The sequence below is a fragment of the Rhipicephalus sanguineus genome, chromosome 3 (genome assembly GCF_013339695.2).
Source record: "Rhipicephalus sanguineus isolate Rsan-2018 chromosome 3, BIME_Rsan_1.4, whole genome shotgun sequence".
Lineage (NCBI taxonomy): Eukaryota > Metazoa > Arthropoda > Arachnida > Ixodida > Ixodidae > Rhipicephalus > Rhipicephalus sanguineus.
Window position 1 is genome coordinate 99,593,320 of NC_051178.1, and position 15,034 is coordinate 99,608,353.

The window sequence follows — 15,034 nt, forward strand, 5'->3', positions numbered from 1 at the left end:
TGCACTCGATGTGGACTATCTAATATAGTTAAGGTATACAGATCTATAACTAACAGGAAAGCTTGGTCAGCGCACCTATTTGATGTAACAACGAACATGCCTCAGTCACCCTCCCAAGTGTATCCAGAAACTGCAGTTCCCAGCATTCCACCGTCAAGGCCCGCGTTAATAAACGCGAGGTTCCGCGAAAACCAGAGAAAAGGCGGCGCCGCTTCTCTGAACAAAGAACCAGAGGAGGGTGCATACAAACGAGATAGTGCCATAGTGAAGCGTACGAAGAAACGCGCGTGTTGGGCAAATACGAAAGCAAAAAGAATACAGCATAAAGAAGTTGAATCCTCCTGCGAGTCGCTATGGACCAGGCCTTTTTACCAGACAAAGGAAGCGGAACTAGCGTATTGACGCATGAATTAGTATGACTACCGGAACAGCGTAACGCGTACGTAGCGAAACGTGCGAGCGTGTCTCGGATAATCATACTTAAAAGAACATTCCGTTCGTTAAGGCAAGCACGATAGTTGATCTTGCGCCTTTAGAAAAGCGCCAGTTCTTTTAATAGAAGATCGCAGAGATAAGTGCGGTAATTTCTCATGCAAACTCTACAGCACGCAACTTTTTCGGGACGAGAACACCAACGACCTAATTTTGCTTTGTTCTCTTTTGTCCGTGTTACGAGTGAAGCGGTGCTGCAGAAACCACAAAAAGAAAATATATTGATGGATACAGATGGATAGAGTGACAAGGTGTGACGGAAGGCAGGATATTTCACTAGGATTGAGCACGTATGGCGCAAAAAAAAAAGAAGAAAAGGTAAATATTCAGACAAAAAGAGAATCCTGTCTGTGCCGACGTAGTGAAAGTTCTCAGTGCAATAGTATTTCATGATGGTTTCTCAGACTGATTTTTCTCATAAACCAAACCACCTCCTTTGTGACTTTCGGCATGTATGATATGCGCGTGTGAAAAAAGAGAGAGAAAAAGCGAATACATTATACACAAATAATAAGAGTGAATACACAAAGACAAAAAATTGTCGCGTTTTTTTAGTTTAACCCAAGTATAGAACATGTTGCATGCCGTTGTCGGGGCTCTTTATTCACTTGGCCGCCTCAGGTTCTCTTAATGTGCTCCTGAATCCAAGGGCATGAGCGTTTTCTTTATTTGTCTGCACTTTTCCACCATGGGTGCGGGTTGGACACCGAGTAGCTCGGTGTCCAACCCGCACCCTTTTGGTGGGAGCTGCAATACCACAGCAGGTTCGGTACTTTTTTTTAATTTATTTAATGCCCGTCTCGAACAATGTACAGTGCCAACGTGCCACATAAAAGCGTGACAAAAAAAGCATGATAAAAACAACGGAAAACGTCGCATTAGACCTATTTGCGCTGGTGTTGTCAGCCTAAATTTTTTGGTGTTGTCAGAGGTTCTGTTCACATTTGTCATTCTCGAAGACAACCCTGTAGTTTACTAATTTCTATGGAGCTAGGCATACTTCCTCTGGGTCGCAGTAACATCCAACCTTCCTTGCAGGTAAGCACCTCAGCAGGTTTGTTTAAACTCAGCACAGGGCAGCCAGCCGGTCTGAGAACGGGCTAACCTCCTTGTCCTTCCGCCTATTTCTTCCTCCTCCTTCTTGTTGGAAGAAGAGAGTGCGCTGTGTGCGGTGTTCTGTGTGCAGCGTATACATCAGCGCAGTGAAAGAAAAAATAGAAGACTAAGTAGATTGGGCTACACGTTTTTCTTATCTACAAGAAGCAAAGTGTTCACTAAGCAGGTTAGTATGCACTGTAAGGCTGCTCATATTTTTAAATTCATTTGCTAACGTAGCGATAACCCGTTTCAGCCGCGAATCAGCCAGCCGTTTCGCTCACATCCTGCGTTGGCAAGGTGATGGAGCACGCGTTCCTCACCCGTATCAACAGCCACGTCGAGGACACTGCAGCCTACCCGCCCACTGTGGTAGGCTTCCGATCCCACCTCTCCACACAAGACATCATGCTTCAGCTCTACCATCAGATCATCAACGACCCAACTAGTGGCACCCGAGCCATCCTCGGCCTGGCCCTGGAAAAGACGTTCGACAATGTAGCACATGCAGCAATCTTGCGCCGAATTAACAAGCTCAACCTGGGCGAGCGAAGCTACAACTACATCAGAGACTTGCTGTCACGTCGCACAGTCACCCTCACAGTTGACACCATGACATCCGATGAACATACCCTAGGAAGCACTCCTCAAAGGTCGGTAATATCTCCGCTCCTTTTCAATCTCGTGATGATGGGTCTCCCGGTCCGCCTTGGCGAGATTGATGGCCTCCATCACGCCTTGTATGCAGACGACATCACCCTGTGGGTCGACAAAGGAAGTGACGGGCAGATAGAATGTACCTTACAAGCAGCAGTCTCTGCAGTAGAGGCCTACCTCCGAGACACGGGCCTCCGAATATCGCCACTCAAATCGGAGCTGCTAATCTACCACCCGCGTCGCTGGTCCAGGCCTACCGGTGAACCGCGCCAATGTGAATTAATACAGTTGTATACGCAGGACGGCTCCTGCATTCCCCAAGTTCCGAAGATGCGGATCCTCGGCATGCATATAGCAGCCAATGTGTCTAACGGCGAAACTATGCGCAAGATTGAAGGCAAGGTTACAGCGGCTACCCGCCTTATCAAACGAATTACAAACAAGCACACGGGGATGAAGGAGGACACCGTCATGCGACTAATACACTAATTCGTAATCAGTCATGTTACTTATGTGGCTGCCTTCCACAACTGGACTGTCACTGAAAGGGGGAAACTCAATACCCTTATACGCAAGACATACAAGGCCGCCCTCGGCCTGCCGGAGTCCACGAGTACCACTCGTCTGCTACAGCTGGGGGTGTACAACACGCTTGAGGAAATAACGGAGGCGCAAAAAGTCTCGCAACTCAAACGCATGTCCCTGACAGCCGCGGGTCGGTACATCTTGCAGAAGCTCGGCCTGAATTAACACGTCCAATACGGTCAGAAACAAACCATTCCACACGACATGGGCGACACGCTAATAGTTGACCCTCTTCCTCGACATATGCACCCCGAACATAACGGGGGCCGGTACCAGGCTCGTGCAAAGACACTGCTGCGCTCCTTCGGTGGGGAGAGGACTGTGCGATTCGTGGACGCGGCAGAATACGCACACAAACACCGGTTCACGGCGGTAGTCGTAGATGTTAACTCCCGGCTTACGCACGCGTGTAGTGTCTGCACGAAATATCCAGACACAGCGGAAGCGGTTGCGATTGCGCTTGCGCTTACCGACCCCATCTGCGAAGCTGTTCTTAGCGACTGACAAACCGCAGTCCGTAACTACGCGCGGGGGCGCATTTCCCCAGAAGCTCTCCAGGTCCTAAAGAAGGCTGGTCGACAGCAGTTCAGTAGCACCGCTATCCTATTGTTCCCAGCACACGTCACCATCCCCACCGACGAGGGCCCCCCTAATTTGAACGAGGTGGCACACTGCTATGCGCGAGAAATGACCCGCCGCTCAAAGTCGGATACCGCCCCGTCGAGTTCGGACCTCCTGCTTCAAAACACGCGAGAACGCTTGGTCAGGTACAGCGACATCACCAAGCGCTACCAGTTAGGCAGCGGATATTGCCCCCACCTCAGCCCAAGCTAAAACGACGCCAGGCAGTCGTCTGGCGACAGCTGCAGACACACACCTTCCCAAGTCTGGTGCGATTGCGGCACATTTTCCCTGCCCAGTACCCGAATGCTACTTGTAAATTATGTCAGGCAACTAGAGCGACGCTCTCACACATGTTATAGGAGTGCCCCGTCACAGCAGCTCAGATGGCAGTAGCTCCGGATGCTCTCGCGTCGAAGTGGGCAGCCGCACTGCGCAGCTCCAACTTCAAGACACAGGAAGGGGCAGTCCAGCGGGCCCACGAGGCGGCGTTGAGGCAAGGCCTTGAAGTCCCCTCATGGGAGGCCTGAGCCCGGGTTATTAAACATCGCCAAACTTTCAATAAAGTTGTTTCCATTCTATTCCATTTTCCATCCACACCATACAGTGAACTAAAACACGCGACTGCGCTTTTGTAGCGTTAGCTACACTGGCCGAGCCGGAGTGCTTTCGCGCGCACGTACAAGAGCCGTGCTGCGCATGCGCGAGGAGCAGTGACGTCACACGGCGGACAGCTAGTGCACCGGAGCCGCCGCGCACGCCTCGCCGATCTGCGTATTCAAGAGGAGTGACGTCATAGCCGTGGCAGCGTTGGCCGATCTCAGCGCCGGAGCTGCGCCGGGCGTTGGGACCCTATAGATGGCAGCGTGTTACTACACTAACCACCAAGCCGTCTTTGTGGCAATAGAGAAATGGCGTTGAGCAAAAAATAAATATACATGTGTCACATAATGCGTACACCATCTGTGTTGCCATTCAAACAGCAGTAAGCATGATAGTGAAGCTATTCCTAGACAACCAGCAGAGCTAAGAATAATCAGCTGAACCTTAGCTCACGCTACCTATATCCTGGCATAGCCGAGCTAGGCCACTACAATTTTTTTCACTGTCTGCGATATCGGTCATGCGCTCCTAATAGGTGTACAGAGGGCCTATCCTGGAGACAGTGTAAGGAAGGAAAAGAAGAGAGAGAAGGAATACAGGGATGTTAGCCAGTTTAGAATAACCGGCACGCTATCCTACGCTGGGGAAAGGGTTGGGAAAGTATGAAAGTTATCAGAGTAAAGAATTTCAGAGTGTTAGAGAGCACACAATTTGTGCGGGACACCAATAGAACAGATATAGCGTAAATTTCATTATATATTGGAATGCAAGGCATCTCTTTCTTAGAGAAACCATGAGCCTGAAGGCATACGCTTCTCGCACTGAGGACAATCAAGTGCAGTTTGTCATTTTACAGCGTAAAGAACAGATTTCACAATTAGTCCATTTAAGAGGTAGTAAAGTTTGGGCTGCGTACTAGCAGAGTCATTCAATGCTTGTTATGATCGAGAAACTGCCGCGTCAGTTTTATATGGAGCGAGTGGCCGCCGCCAGAGGCGCAGCTGTGCTTGAGAGGCGATGCGAACGCTGCTATCGCTGGGGTTTTGTGTGGGACAGCCTCGGTGTTTTGGCTTTCTAAACTTCGGCAACGGACGCTTTGCTTTCACGCTTTTACATCGGATCCCGAAGTACATCCATGAACGCGCTTTCTGTTTTAAAATGAGCAGCCGGAAGAAAAATAAAAACAGCTCAAAACATGCAGCTTGTGGTGGTATCAGCCAAAAAAATACAAAACAATCGGGGATTAACGAAAGAACATCATGGTATATTTACGAACGCCGTGGCGGGTGACTTCTGAATGATTTTTGCCACCTAGGGTCCTTTAATGTACCTAATTCTCAGCGCACTGGTGTTGCTGCATTTCGCCCCCATCGAAATACTACCGCCGCGGCCTCGCAAGCTCATTTCGTCTCAACATTGGGACAATACGATAGGTACAGCTATTGTAGCGTTCGCTACACTGGCCTAGCCGAGCCAGTTTCGCGTGGATCCTCAAGAGCCGTGCTGCGCATGCGCGAGGACCAGTGATGCCACGCACCGGAGCCGGCAGATCCCGCGCACTCCGCCGCCGCCGCGCGCGACTCGCCGCCATCGGTTTGCTCTTTCCAGAGTAGTGACGTCGTAGCCTTGGCAGACGTATTGGCGCCGGCGCGCGTGCAGCTATTCGCCTTCGCTGTGCAGTCGCCGTGTGACACTACACTGGAGCCACTTGATAGCGCCTCTGACTGGCGTTTGCCAGTGTGGTGTAGCCACGGAGAAGGAGAGCGCAAATGCTGCTCAACGGCGCAGAAGAGCGGAGAAGCTTAACTCATCGGATCCCGAAGTAGTTGCCTGGCAAAATAAATATACATGTGCCACATAATACGTATACCGTGTGTGTGTGTCATTAGAGCAGCAGTAAGCATGATAATCAAGCTAATCCTAGACAATCAGGAGCGCTAAGAATAATTAGCTGAACCTTTGCTAACGCTACCTTATCCTAGCATAGCCGAGCTAGCCACTGCAACATTTTTAACATTTCCGTCATGTTAAACACCATGCATTCACAGCAAAGTGCCAGTGGTGCCAGTTGTAAACATAGGCAAAAAAAAAGTGAGCGCTTACACGGCCATTCGTGCGACTAAAGTGCGGTCTAAACAGGGCGTCGCCGATGCTCGGACCTCTTCACAGGGCGACTCACATGGTCGTTTGTATGGTGGTCGCATTGTCGATGAGCGAAACCAACTTTTGCGCTTCGTGAGATATGAAGGAAGTCCTCCAAAAAATTGGCCGCGTATCTGCGTGCTTCGCTGCAAATCTCGTCTAAACACGATAGAAGAGGCGCTGCGTGAGATATGGACGCCATCTCGCAATACGTCGGGAAACATGAGTGCTGTGTTGCGGGCTGGTAGTCCCGGCGCAGCAGCAGGCGAAGACCGGCGGTGACCAGCGCGACCGGCGGGGACGCCAGCCAGCCCGAACACGCGGTTTGGCGCGAAGCGCTGAAGCAGAAGAAACGTCCGCACTCAACGAGTACTCTCCACACACTCTTTTATGTACACGTCGCCTGGGTAAAGCAGGAATGCCAGAGCGGCGCCCCATGGCATTCGTACAGTGCAATACAGAACCGAAACCGAAACACAACAATGAGCTCGTCAGAGGGCACGGAGGAAGGCAAGTTTCAGCGCAGTCGCATTTTCAGCGCAGCTTAAGAAACTAGGGTCTTTAGAATTACGTATGTATGCATTTTCTATTAAAGGAACACACCACCTAATACTTAGCTAGTGATGTTGCGCCTCAGATATGCGTAATATTTACATTTTGATCGACAACGTTCACAAGTATGAACAGCCGTACCAGTTAACGCTGGGTCGGCGGTAAGCAAGTGGTTCAACTTTGGCCGGGTGGCTGAATCGAGTGACGTGCCGACAAACAGAAAGACAGACAGACCAAAATTTCTCCGTTTAAGTATCCCAAGAAAGACTATCGTCTTTAAAAATTCGGCAGATCCCACGCACCGTGAGAGTCGATGTTATGCGAAGCATGCGGCGGGAATGTGACAGTGGCGTAATTTTTTTACTGAACGAAACGTTACAAAGGGACGCTAAAGATTTGTATAAATTTTATACGCACACATATACGTTGAAGATCCGCACATGTGTTATATGACCAGTTGTTTACAGTTGAGTAACGCTGCCAACGGCAACGTGGGTATTACCAACACCAGAAGCAGTAAGCTGATATGTAGTGCTTGTCCTTATGATGGAGAACGTACGCACGTTTCACGAACCCGTGTGCATGTGTGGAAGAGGTTCCTGACAGTTCCTGAACAAGGTCATCATCGCCGTGGTCAGTGAGCTCCAACAGCTGGCCATGAATTGTTATTGGATCCGGTCGTGATCGCGGTGGCGAGGGGTCCACGTGTAGTGAAGTATGAGGTATAGTGCAGCTGTTGGAAAACGTGGATGCCTCGGTCATTTCGTCGACAAGTTGCCTGTCGATAGAGCCTGCGACATGTCGGAACCTGAAGTCGCCCTTCGCGTTGGTGAGGTATACGCCGTCGAGGCTCTTAGGCGTATACGTAGACCAACATCAGTGGATGGCGCTTGCCGTATTTGTACGCTACCTGGGCGTATGTGGCATAGGTAGCCTAGTCTACAAAGCGGCTGTCAGTCAATCTGGCATCATCCTCGGTCAGCATGAGGCCATCGCCCAGCCTCGTAAGAAATGAAGAGGACACTGCGCCGTAAGGGTGGACTAAGTGCACTTTACGTTGCGATGATGTGAATATCATACGTAACTTTCGTTAATGTATTCCTCCGGGGTCGAGCAATGCTTCAATATAGCTTGCTGAATTATAGGAATACAAATACAATGTTTATTAGGCTGCTGTAAAAGTGGAGCCAACACTGGACCCACAGACATTAATCTGATATGACGCCTGTATCGTAGGAGCATCATGTAGTGTTTATTGCTTTCTTGCAAAATTAGATAGCCAGCACCATAACCACACTTGACGTTGCACCGACGGTACGCCTGCATAGGCTGTTTTTCCAAACCAGTTCATATATCTGGCGTGGCTCTGTGGTACAATACCTGATTGCCACGCAGAATGCTTGGGTTCGATTCCTGCTGGGAGCCTAATTTCATTCTTTCCATTCGTCGGGTCAACGCTGCCGATGTCGGTTTTAGGGGCGAAGCTCCTTAAGGCGGCACCCGTTCGTCCCTCGTAGTCGTCGTCGTCGTAGTAGTAGCAGTAGTAGTAGTCGTAGCCCGTAACGAGTCTTATGCTTTGACCTCCAAGGTGGTGCCGGTGGGAGATTTTTCCTGTGCGTTGTTGAACAATAAAAAATTCGCAGCGTGCGCGTTAACTAAAAGCCGAATTCTTCTGTCTCTCATTCCCCATTAGCAGCCATTGGCATGTTCCAGTAGGAAACGTTAGTAGAAGTGTAAGTGTTAGCTAAAAGCCGACTTCTTCTGTCTCTCATTCTCATTAGCAGCCATTGTTTAGCTCCAAGGTAGTGCCTGGTGAGATTTCTCCTGTGCGTGGTTAAACAATAAAAATTTTGTTCAAAACGTCGTTGATTGATGAAATAAACCAACGAAAGACGCCAGATGTTTTGTAAAAGCAAAACGAAAGAACGCCAGATGTTTCTAAAGCAAAACGAAAAGACGCCAGCTGCTTAACGAAAGACGCCAGATTTTTCGAAAGCAATGGTTTTCTAAACAATGAAAATTCACAGCGTACATGTAAAATTAAAGTGAGCTGCAAGTCGTCATAACTCATCTAACCTTTAGTATAAACGCGCCCGATCTCGCGTCGGTGATGATGTACTGGGCAGAATTCACGGAAGATTCACGGTTTACCGATGAACCTCCGCAGCTTCACCCACTCATCATCATTCACTCCGTGGATATGCTGTGATTTTTTTGTTAATGCTCTCCCATTTAAGTTACCAATGTCTGTTCTCGTCGTTCCTGGGCAGATATAAGCTGTCAATCACCTGTGGCGCATACCCGTACACCGCGGCCCGTGGTAAACGGGTATGTGCCACACGTGTCTGGAGGAATGGGTTTGACGACGTACGCGACAAGATATTCGCGTTACTCATGTCATGATCCGACAGTGATATTCGTCAAATCTTCTTACCCTCCCATGCCAATTTTGGTCTACATCAAATTAAGGAGGCGATCACGAGAGCACCTAGAGGTAGGCGGCTAGATAGATAGATAGATAGATAGATAGATAGATAGATAGATAGATAGATAGATAGATAGATAGATAGATAGATAGATAGATAGATAGATAGATAGATAGATAGATAGATAGATAGATAGATAGATAGAAACGCTCAAAGTGCCAAAGGTTCGCTAAAAAATGCTTCGCATTTAAAATTCTTGGAACGGCGTCAGCCTTCAGCATTGGTTTGTCGCGTTTTAAAGGCACGGAGTCGCTGTTGATGTTAAAGTCATACGCAGTGACAATGTCCGAGGCGTCGAAATGGTTCGCACACAGACGTGTACAGTTCGACTCAAAGTTAAAATTGCCACTTTACTGCCGTGGTATGGGCCGCTTCCATTTCTCGCGCTGCTGCATGTCTAATTGTAAAGAAAATAACAACACATATTTGGTCTCCTTGTAGCCGGAACTGCACCACGGCACGCAACACCTGTTAGACATTCTAGTCCCGAGACAACGTTTCCGCTAACTTAAACATATCATATCCAGCAGCTTGTCTCACACTGCGACAGTATTTCAATACGTGGACGGCGCAGACGATCGTCTCTGTGGCGCAGCGGCGGCGCGTTGCGGCATTTTTGAAGAGCGCATGAAGCTCGTCCACAGCGTGACGGTGCAGTTTCGAGAATTAAGGACTCTGGTACTAGCCTGGCTATTCTGCCAGATCAAAGTGCATAACCGCACGATCATGCAAAGTATTTCAGGGTTAGCAAAGGAAGTTTTGCTTTAGAAAGAGGATCATTGGTGACGATCAAGTTGGTTTCAGCTTGCAAAGTCGTGTTTTAATTATTGCCGCAAAAATATGGCCCCTTGCTTAAGGCTTGATTCCAGCCATTCGCCTTAGCCATACAGCAGACTAATAACTATAATAAGAATTCTTGGGATTTTACGTCGCAAAATCACCATATGATTACGAGAGACGCCGTAGTGGAGGGCTTCGGAAATTTCAACCACCTGCGGTCCTTTAACATGCGCTTAAATCTAAGGACACTGGCCTATAGCATTTAGCCTTCATTCACGTGAGGCCGCCATGGCCGGAATTCAGTCGCGCCAGCTTCGGCTCAGCAGGCAAGTACCATAACCGCTAGACCACAGCGGTGGTACAGCAGACTCCCGTCACGATCAGCGCCTCAAGCTGAGCTAATCGGCATTCTCGATAGGACTTCATATTTCCGCAAACAACGAGAATAATGCGAAAGCTGTGACACCTGAAGAATCTACAACAGAAACAGCAACAAAAAAAGAGTGTTTTGCTTATACGCGTCATTTCATACTACTGCAGGGCGGCTAATTGTAATATATTATAACGTCTCTTGAGAGCTCCAGGAGGGGTTTAATCGTCATAAGCAGCAGGTTTCTTGCCAGACGCGTCGGTTGGGCTCGCTCTCAAGCGGGATTGTGTACGCACTCCTTTCTTCTTTCGCGCAAATACCTGTGGCCAACACATCTGTCCTTGCATTGTACCAACTACCACAGGTTGCGATATTGCTACTCGTGGCCTCGTGTTCTCTTGTGTGTACGAAAGCCCTTGGTCATGCAAGACTCGAAGAAAATCCCACGCGCAGGATTTCTGCGCACGGATGTCTCCCGTAATCAGTGCCTTTCTGCGGCACTTCTGCATACGTGATCTTTTTCACGAGGCTCGCTCGCTATCCAACTTGGAGTACTCCAGTATTCCTGGGCAGAGAAGCTTCTTTGGGCGAGAGCTATGCAATATTTCATCATCATCATCATCAGCCTGTCTACGCCTACTGCAGGGCAAAGGCCTTTCCCATGTTCCGCCAATCAACCCGGTCCTGTGCTTTCTGCTGCCACGTTATACCTACAAACTTCTTAATCTCATCTACCCACCTAATTTTCTGTCTCCCCCTCACGCGTTTGCCATCTCTTAGAATCCAGTCAGTTACCCTTAATGACCACCGGTTATCCTGCCGACGTGCTACGTTCCCGGCCGATATCCATTTCTTCTTCTTGATTTCAACTATGATATCCTTAACCCCCGTTTGTTCCCTGACCCACTCTGCTCTCTTCCTGTCTCTTAAGGTTACACCTATCATTTTCCTTTCCATCGCTCGCTGCGTCGTCCTCAAATTAAGTTTGCAATATTTACGCCGACCTTTTGCACCGCATTCTACACTGTTTGCTGGCTTAGGCAGTGTGGCGGTATCCCTCAATTTCCGCGTATGCATGCTGCCGGTGGTATATCGTTTCTTTGTCTTTTTTGCCCGTTCAGCCGCGTTATACACAGTTGTAGCCAAATTCACCTTCCATGAGTGCAAAAACATATATAGGGAAACACTTGTCTCGATTACAGGTGTTCCTGCATTGCGGATCTGGCAGGCGTATTACTTGTGAGTGAATGAATGTTAGGTATGCACTGATAAATAGAAGCAAGGGGACTATACGGACGTTTTTTAACAGGATCTTGTATGGTGATCGAAATGATCCCTGGAAGTGCTGTCCAGCAATTAGAAAAGGAATCAACGACGTCGTGTGATTCCAGAGGGCTACAATATCACAACGAAGTATGTGAAAATAAATTTAAAATTAAAAAAAAAACTCACAGGGTCTCTTATACATTCGCTTAAGTTAAGACGAGTCGAAGGCCAAAGCCACCTTCTTCTTTTTCTTCTCAATGTATTGATCCTCCCTCGTCACCCTCCCAAAGGTTTCTGCAACGAACGCGGTTTCGCACTGCGTCCAGGATCGGAGGCATTACAAGCTTTCTGATCTCTCGTGGTTTGGCACTGCCTCCGTGATTGGCCCGCATTTGACCAAGCGACGACGATGTCATGTGACGTCATACTATAAGGCGCCATGATGAAGTCCCAAATTTTGGTGATCAGTGACGTCATGATGACGCCATATGGTGCCGTCATCACGTGATGATGACTTTTGGCATCACTTGTGTTGAATCCGACGCTCCATTTTCTTGTTTTCTAAGGCATCAAACGTCTTAATATGTTATTGCACTGCACCACTCGGCTCTCGTCAAAGCGACTGTGTCAGAATACTAGAGGTGGGGGAGTAATTAAGAGCCAAAAAAGAAAAAATGCTGACCCGATGATCTACGATGGCTTAGTTGCTGTAACCTTCTACATGCTGAATACTGGGGTGGAATGCAAAAACTTTGAAGCAAAATAAAGCGGCTCAATGAACCACAAGCGGCCCATGCTGCGGCGCACGCAATTGCTTTCCGTGTGGGAGCCATAAAATGATTTTATTTAGAAGTTACGTAATGTTCTCATTGAAGGAAAAAGATGCCTTTTTAGGGCTCATTTTTCTTTGTTAGACAGAATAATAATGAGAACTAAGAGGCAGTAATGCCAAGGAAAGTACAGGAAATGTGAAGAAAGTAAAGTTGACGAAAAGATACCTTGCCGCCGGCAGGGACCGAACCTGTGACTTCGAATAACGCGTCCGATGCTCTACTACTGAGCGACGACGGCGGTCATCCCCCCGTCCACTTTATAAGGTATATATGTGCATTTAAACCTAGGAGTGTTTGCCAGCGCGGATCGCAACCATGGCGGCGAGCGTGGAACACTCTTTTTCTGCCTTTTGGCATTTGCGTCTTATGCGTCCGCTCTTCCGAAATGTTGGTGCACTGGAGCCTGAAACAAAAATTGCGTCTTTTTAGGGGCGGAGCTCCTTAAGGCGGCACCCGTTCGTCCCTCGTAGTTGTCGTAGTCGTAGTGCGTAACCAGTCGTAACGCTAGTACCAGATCCAAGGTGGTGCCGGTGGGAGATTTTTCCTGTGCGTTGTTGAACAATAAAAAATTCGCAGCGTGCGCGTTAACTAAAAGCCGAATTCTTCTGTCTCTCATTCCCCATTAGCAGCCATTGGCATGTTCTAGTAGGAAACGTTAGTAGAAGTAGAAGTGTAAGTGTTAGCTAAAAGCCGACTTCTTCTGTCTCTCATTCCCATTAGCAGCCATTGTTTACCTCCAAGGTAGTGCCTGGTGAGATTTCTCCTGTGCGTGATTAAACAATAAAAATTTTGTTCAAAACGCCGTTGATTGATGAAATAAACCAACGAAAGACGCCAGATGTTTTCTAAAAGCAAAACGAAAGAACGCCAGATGTTTCTAAAGCAAAACGAAAAGACGCCAGCTGCTTAACGAAAGACGCCAGACGTTTTCTAAAGCAATGGTTTTCTAAACAATGAAAATTCACAGCGTACATGCAAAATTAAAGTGAGCTGCAAGTCGTCATAACTCATCGAACCTTTAGTATAAACGCGCCCGATCTCATGTCGGTGATGATGTACTGTGCAGAATTCACGGAAGATTCACGGTTTACCGATGAACTTCCGCAGCTTCGCCCACTCATCATCATTCACTCCGTGGATATGCTGTGACTTTTGTTTTATTTTTGTCTGGTGAGAGCATTTCCATATGCAGTAAAGTTAAAACCCCACGTTGAAAAATGCTCTAATGAGATATAGCGTAATAACCTATTTCACCGGCGGTGAGAGTACCGAATCCAGATTCAACCAAAAATGGTTGCCGGCATTTCGGTATGTTATGGAGAAAAAGAATTACGTGCTTCTTGCGCGAACATAGCAAGACGGCCACCCTCTCCCATGGCGTTCACTTGACGCTGCTACAGTCCACGGCAAATTAATGAAAAAATATATGTATATCTTTATTAGAATCACAATCGACGTTGCAAGCAGTGTGCCTGGCGACCCCGATGACGTTCCCCATATATAGAACGAATAACGAGACATAGCTTGCCGGACTAAAACGCGCAGCCGTAAATGGCTTCGAAGAGCCTCCAAGCGGAGCCTTGATGTTGCTTCGCAATTAGCAAAACGCACCTGGCTTTTTCTTTAATATTGACCGCGTCAGCGATTGCTTCCCATCGCGCACTATAAAAACGTCAGTAAAACGGTTCTTGATGATGAGCAGCAAAAGTTATATGATCGCTCTTGGCCATTATTTAGTGCACTGCTTTTCCTCATATCACCTCACCAAAAAAGAAAAGAAAGTGTGGGAGCAGCCTAGCGGCATGCATAATTAATTGAGAGAAACGTGAACACTTCCGCAGGTAAGATAAATATGAGCAATGGAGCGGTTTTTCTCTGCTTTACGATCATGTCGGTACTTATTTTTCTTTGATTATTTACTTCACCTTGGAACTTTTGCAACGTGAGCGAGCTGTACATAAAAGGAAAAGGTTTCGCTGAGCCAGCTTCTCGTTAATTGCTATTTCTTACGTGAACGTTCAACTGCACGATGAGGATATTGCAGGATTAAAAATAAGTTCTTCGGGATTATGCAAGAATGAGCATGGTGAACTTGATGATACGCTTTTATGGCCTTTGCCGCTGTCTCTACTGTGGATTATAAGACAATGTGTCTGCACGACTGACGTGAACTTAGGTAGCGTTAACTGGAGGACCGAGTACAGGAAAATACTTGCTTCACGCTGCTTTGTCTTGCCTTGGCCTGAAACGACACGCGCGACTACGATGAACAATACTTGAAATAACTCGACCTATCGGCAGTGACAAAAAAAGGTGTGAAAATGCGAAATGTTGAAGGAATAAAATAGTGGCAGACGGAATATATCTAAAGGATGACATCATTCCTATTTCGGATTTAAGGAAGGAAGGAAAGAGGCGAAAAGGCTCAAGGCCAGATTGACTGAACAAAAAAAAAAATTACCCCAGGCCCACACACTGTGATATCTGCAGAATATATATGAAAACAACTATTGGAGGACGTCATTGCATGACGAAAACTATTCTCAGGTCTT

At 47.7% G+C, this 15,034-nt stretch overlaps 1 protein-coding gene across 1 annotated transcript; it reads left to right on the top strand.

Moving 5' to 3' along the window:
* The first annotated feature begins 1,890 nt into the window (after nucleotides 1-1,890).
* LOC119385697 (uncharacterized) lies at nucleotides 1,891-2,733 on the top strand. The gene has a single exon (XM_037653091.1). It carries the CDS (start codon nucleotides 1,891-1,893, stop codon nucleotides 2,731-2,733), a length of 843 nt encoding a protein of 280 aa, XP_037509019.1.
* The last annotated feature ends 12,301 nt before the right edge of the window (nucleotides 2,734-15,034 follow it).

Coding starts and splice junctions, on each gene's coding strand:
- LOC119385697 (XM_037653091.1), top strand. CDS start 1,891: ATGGAGCACGCGTTCCTCACCCGTATCAACAGCCACGTCGAGGACACT.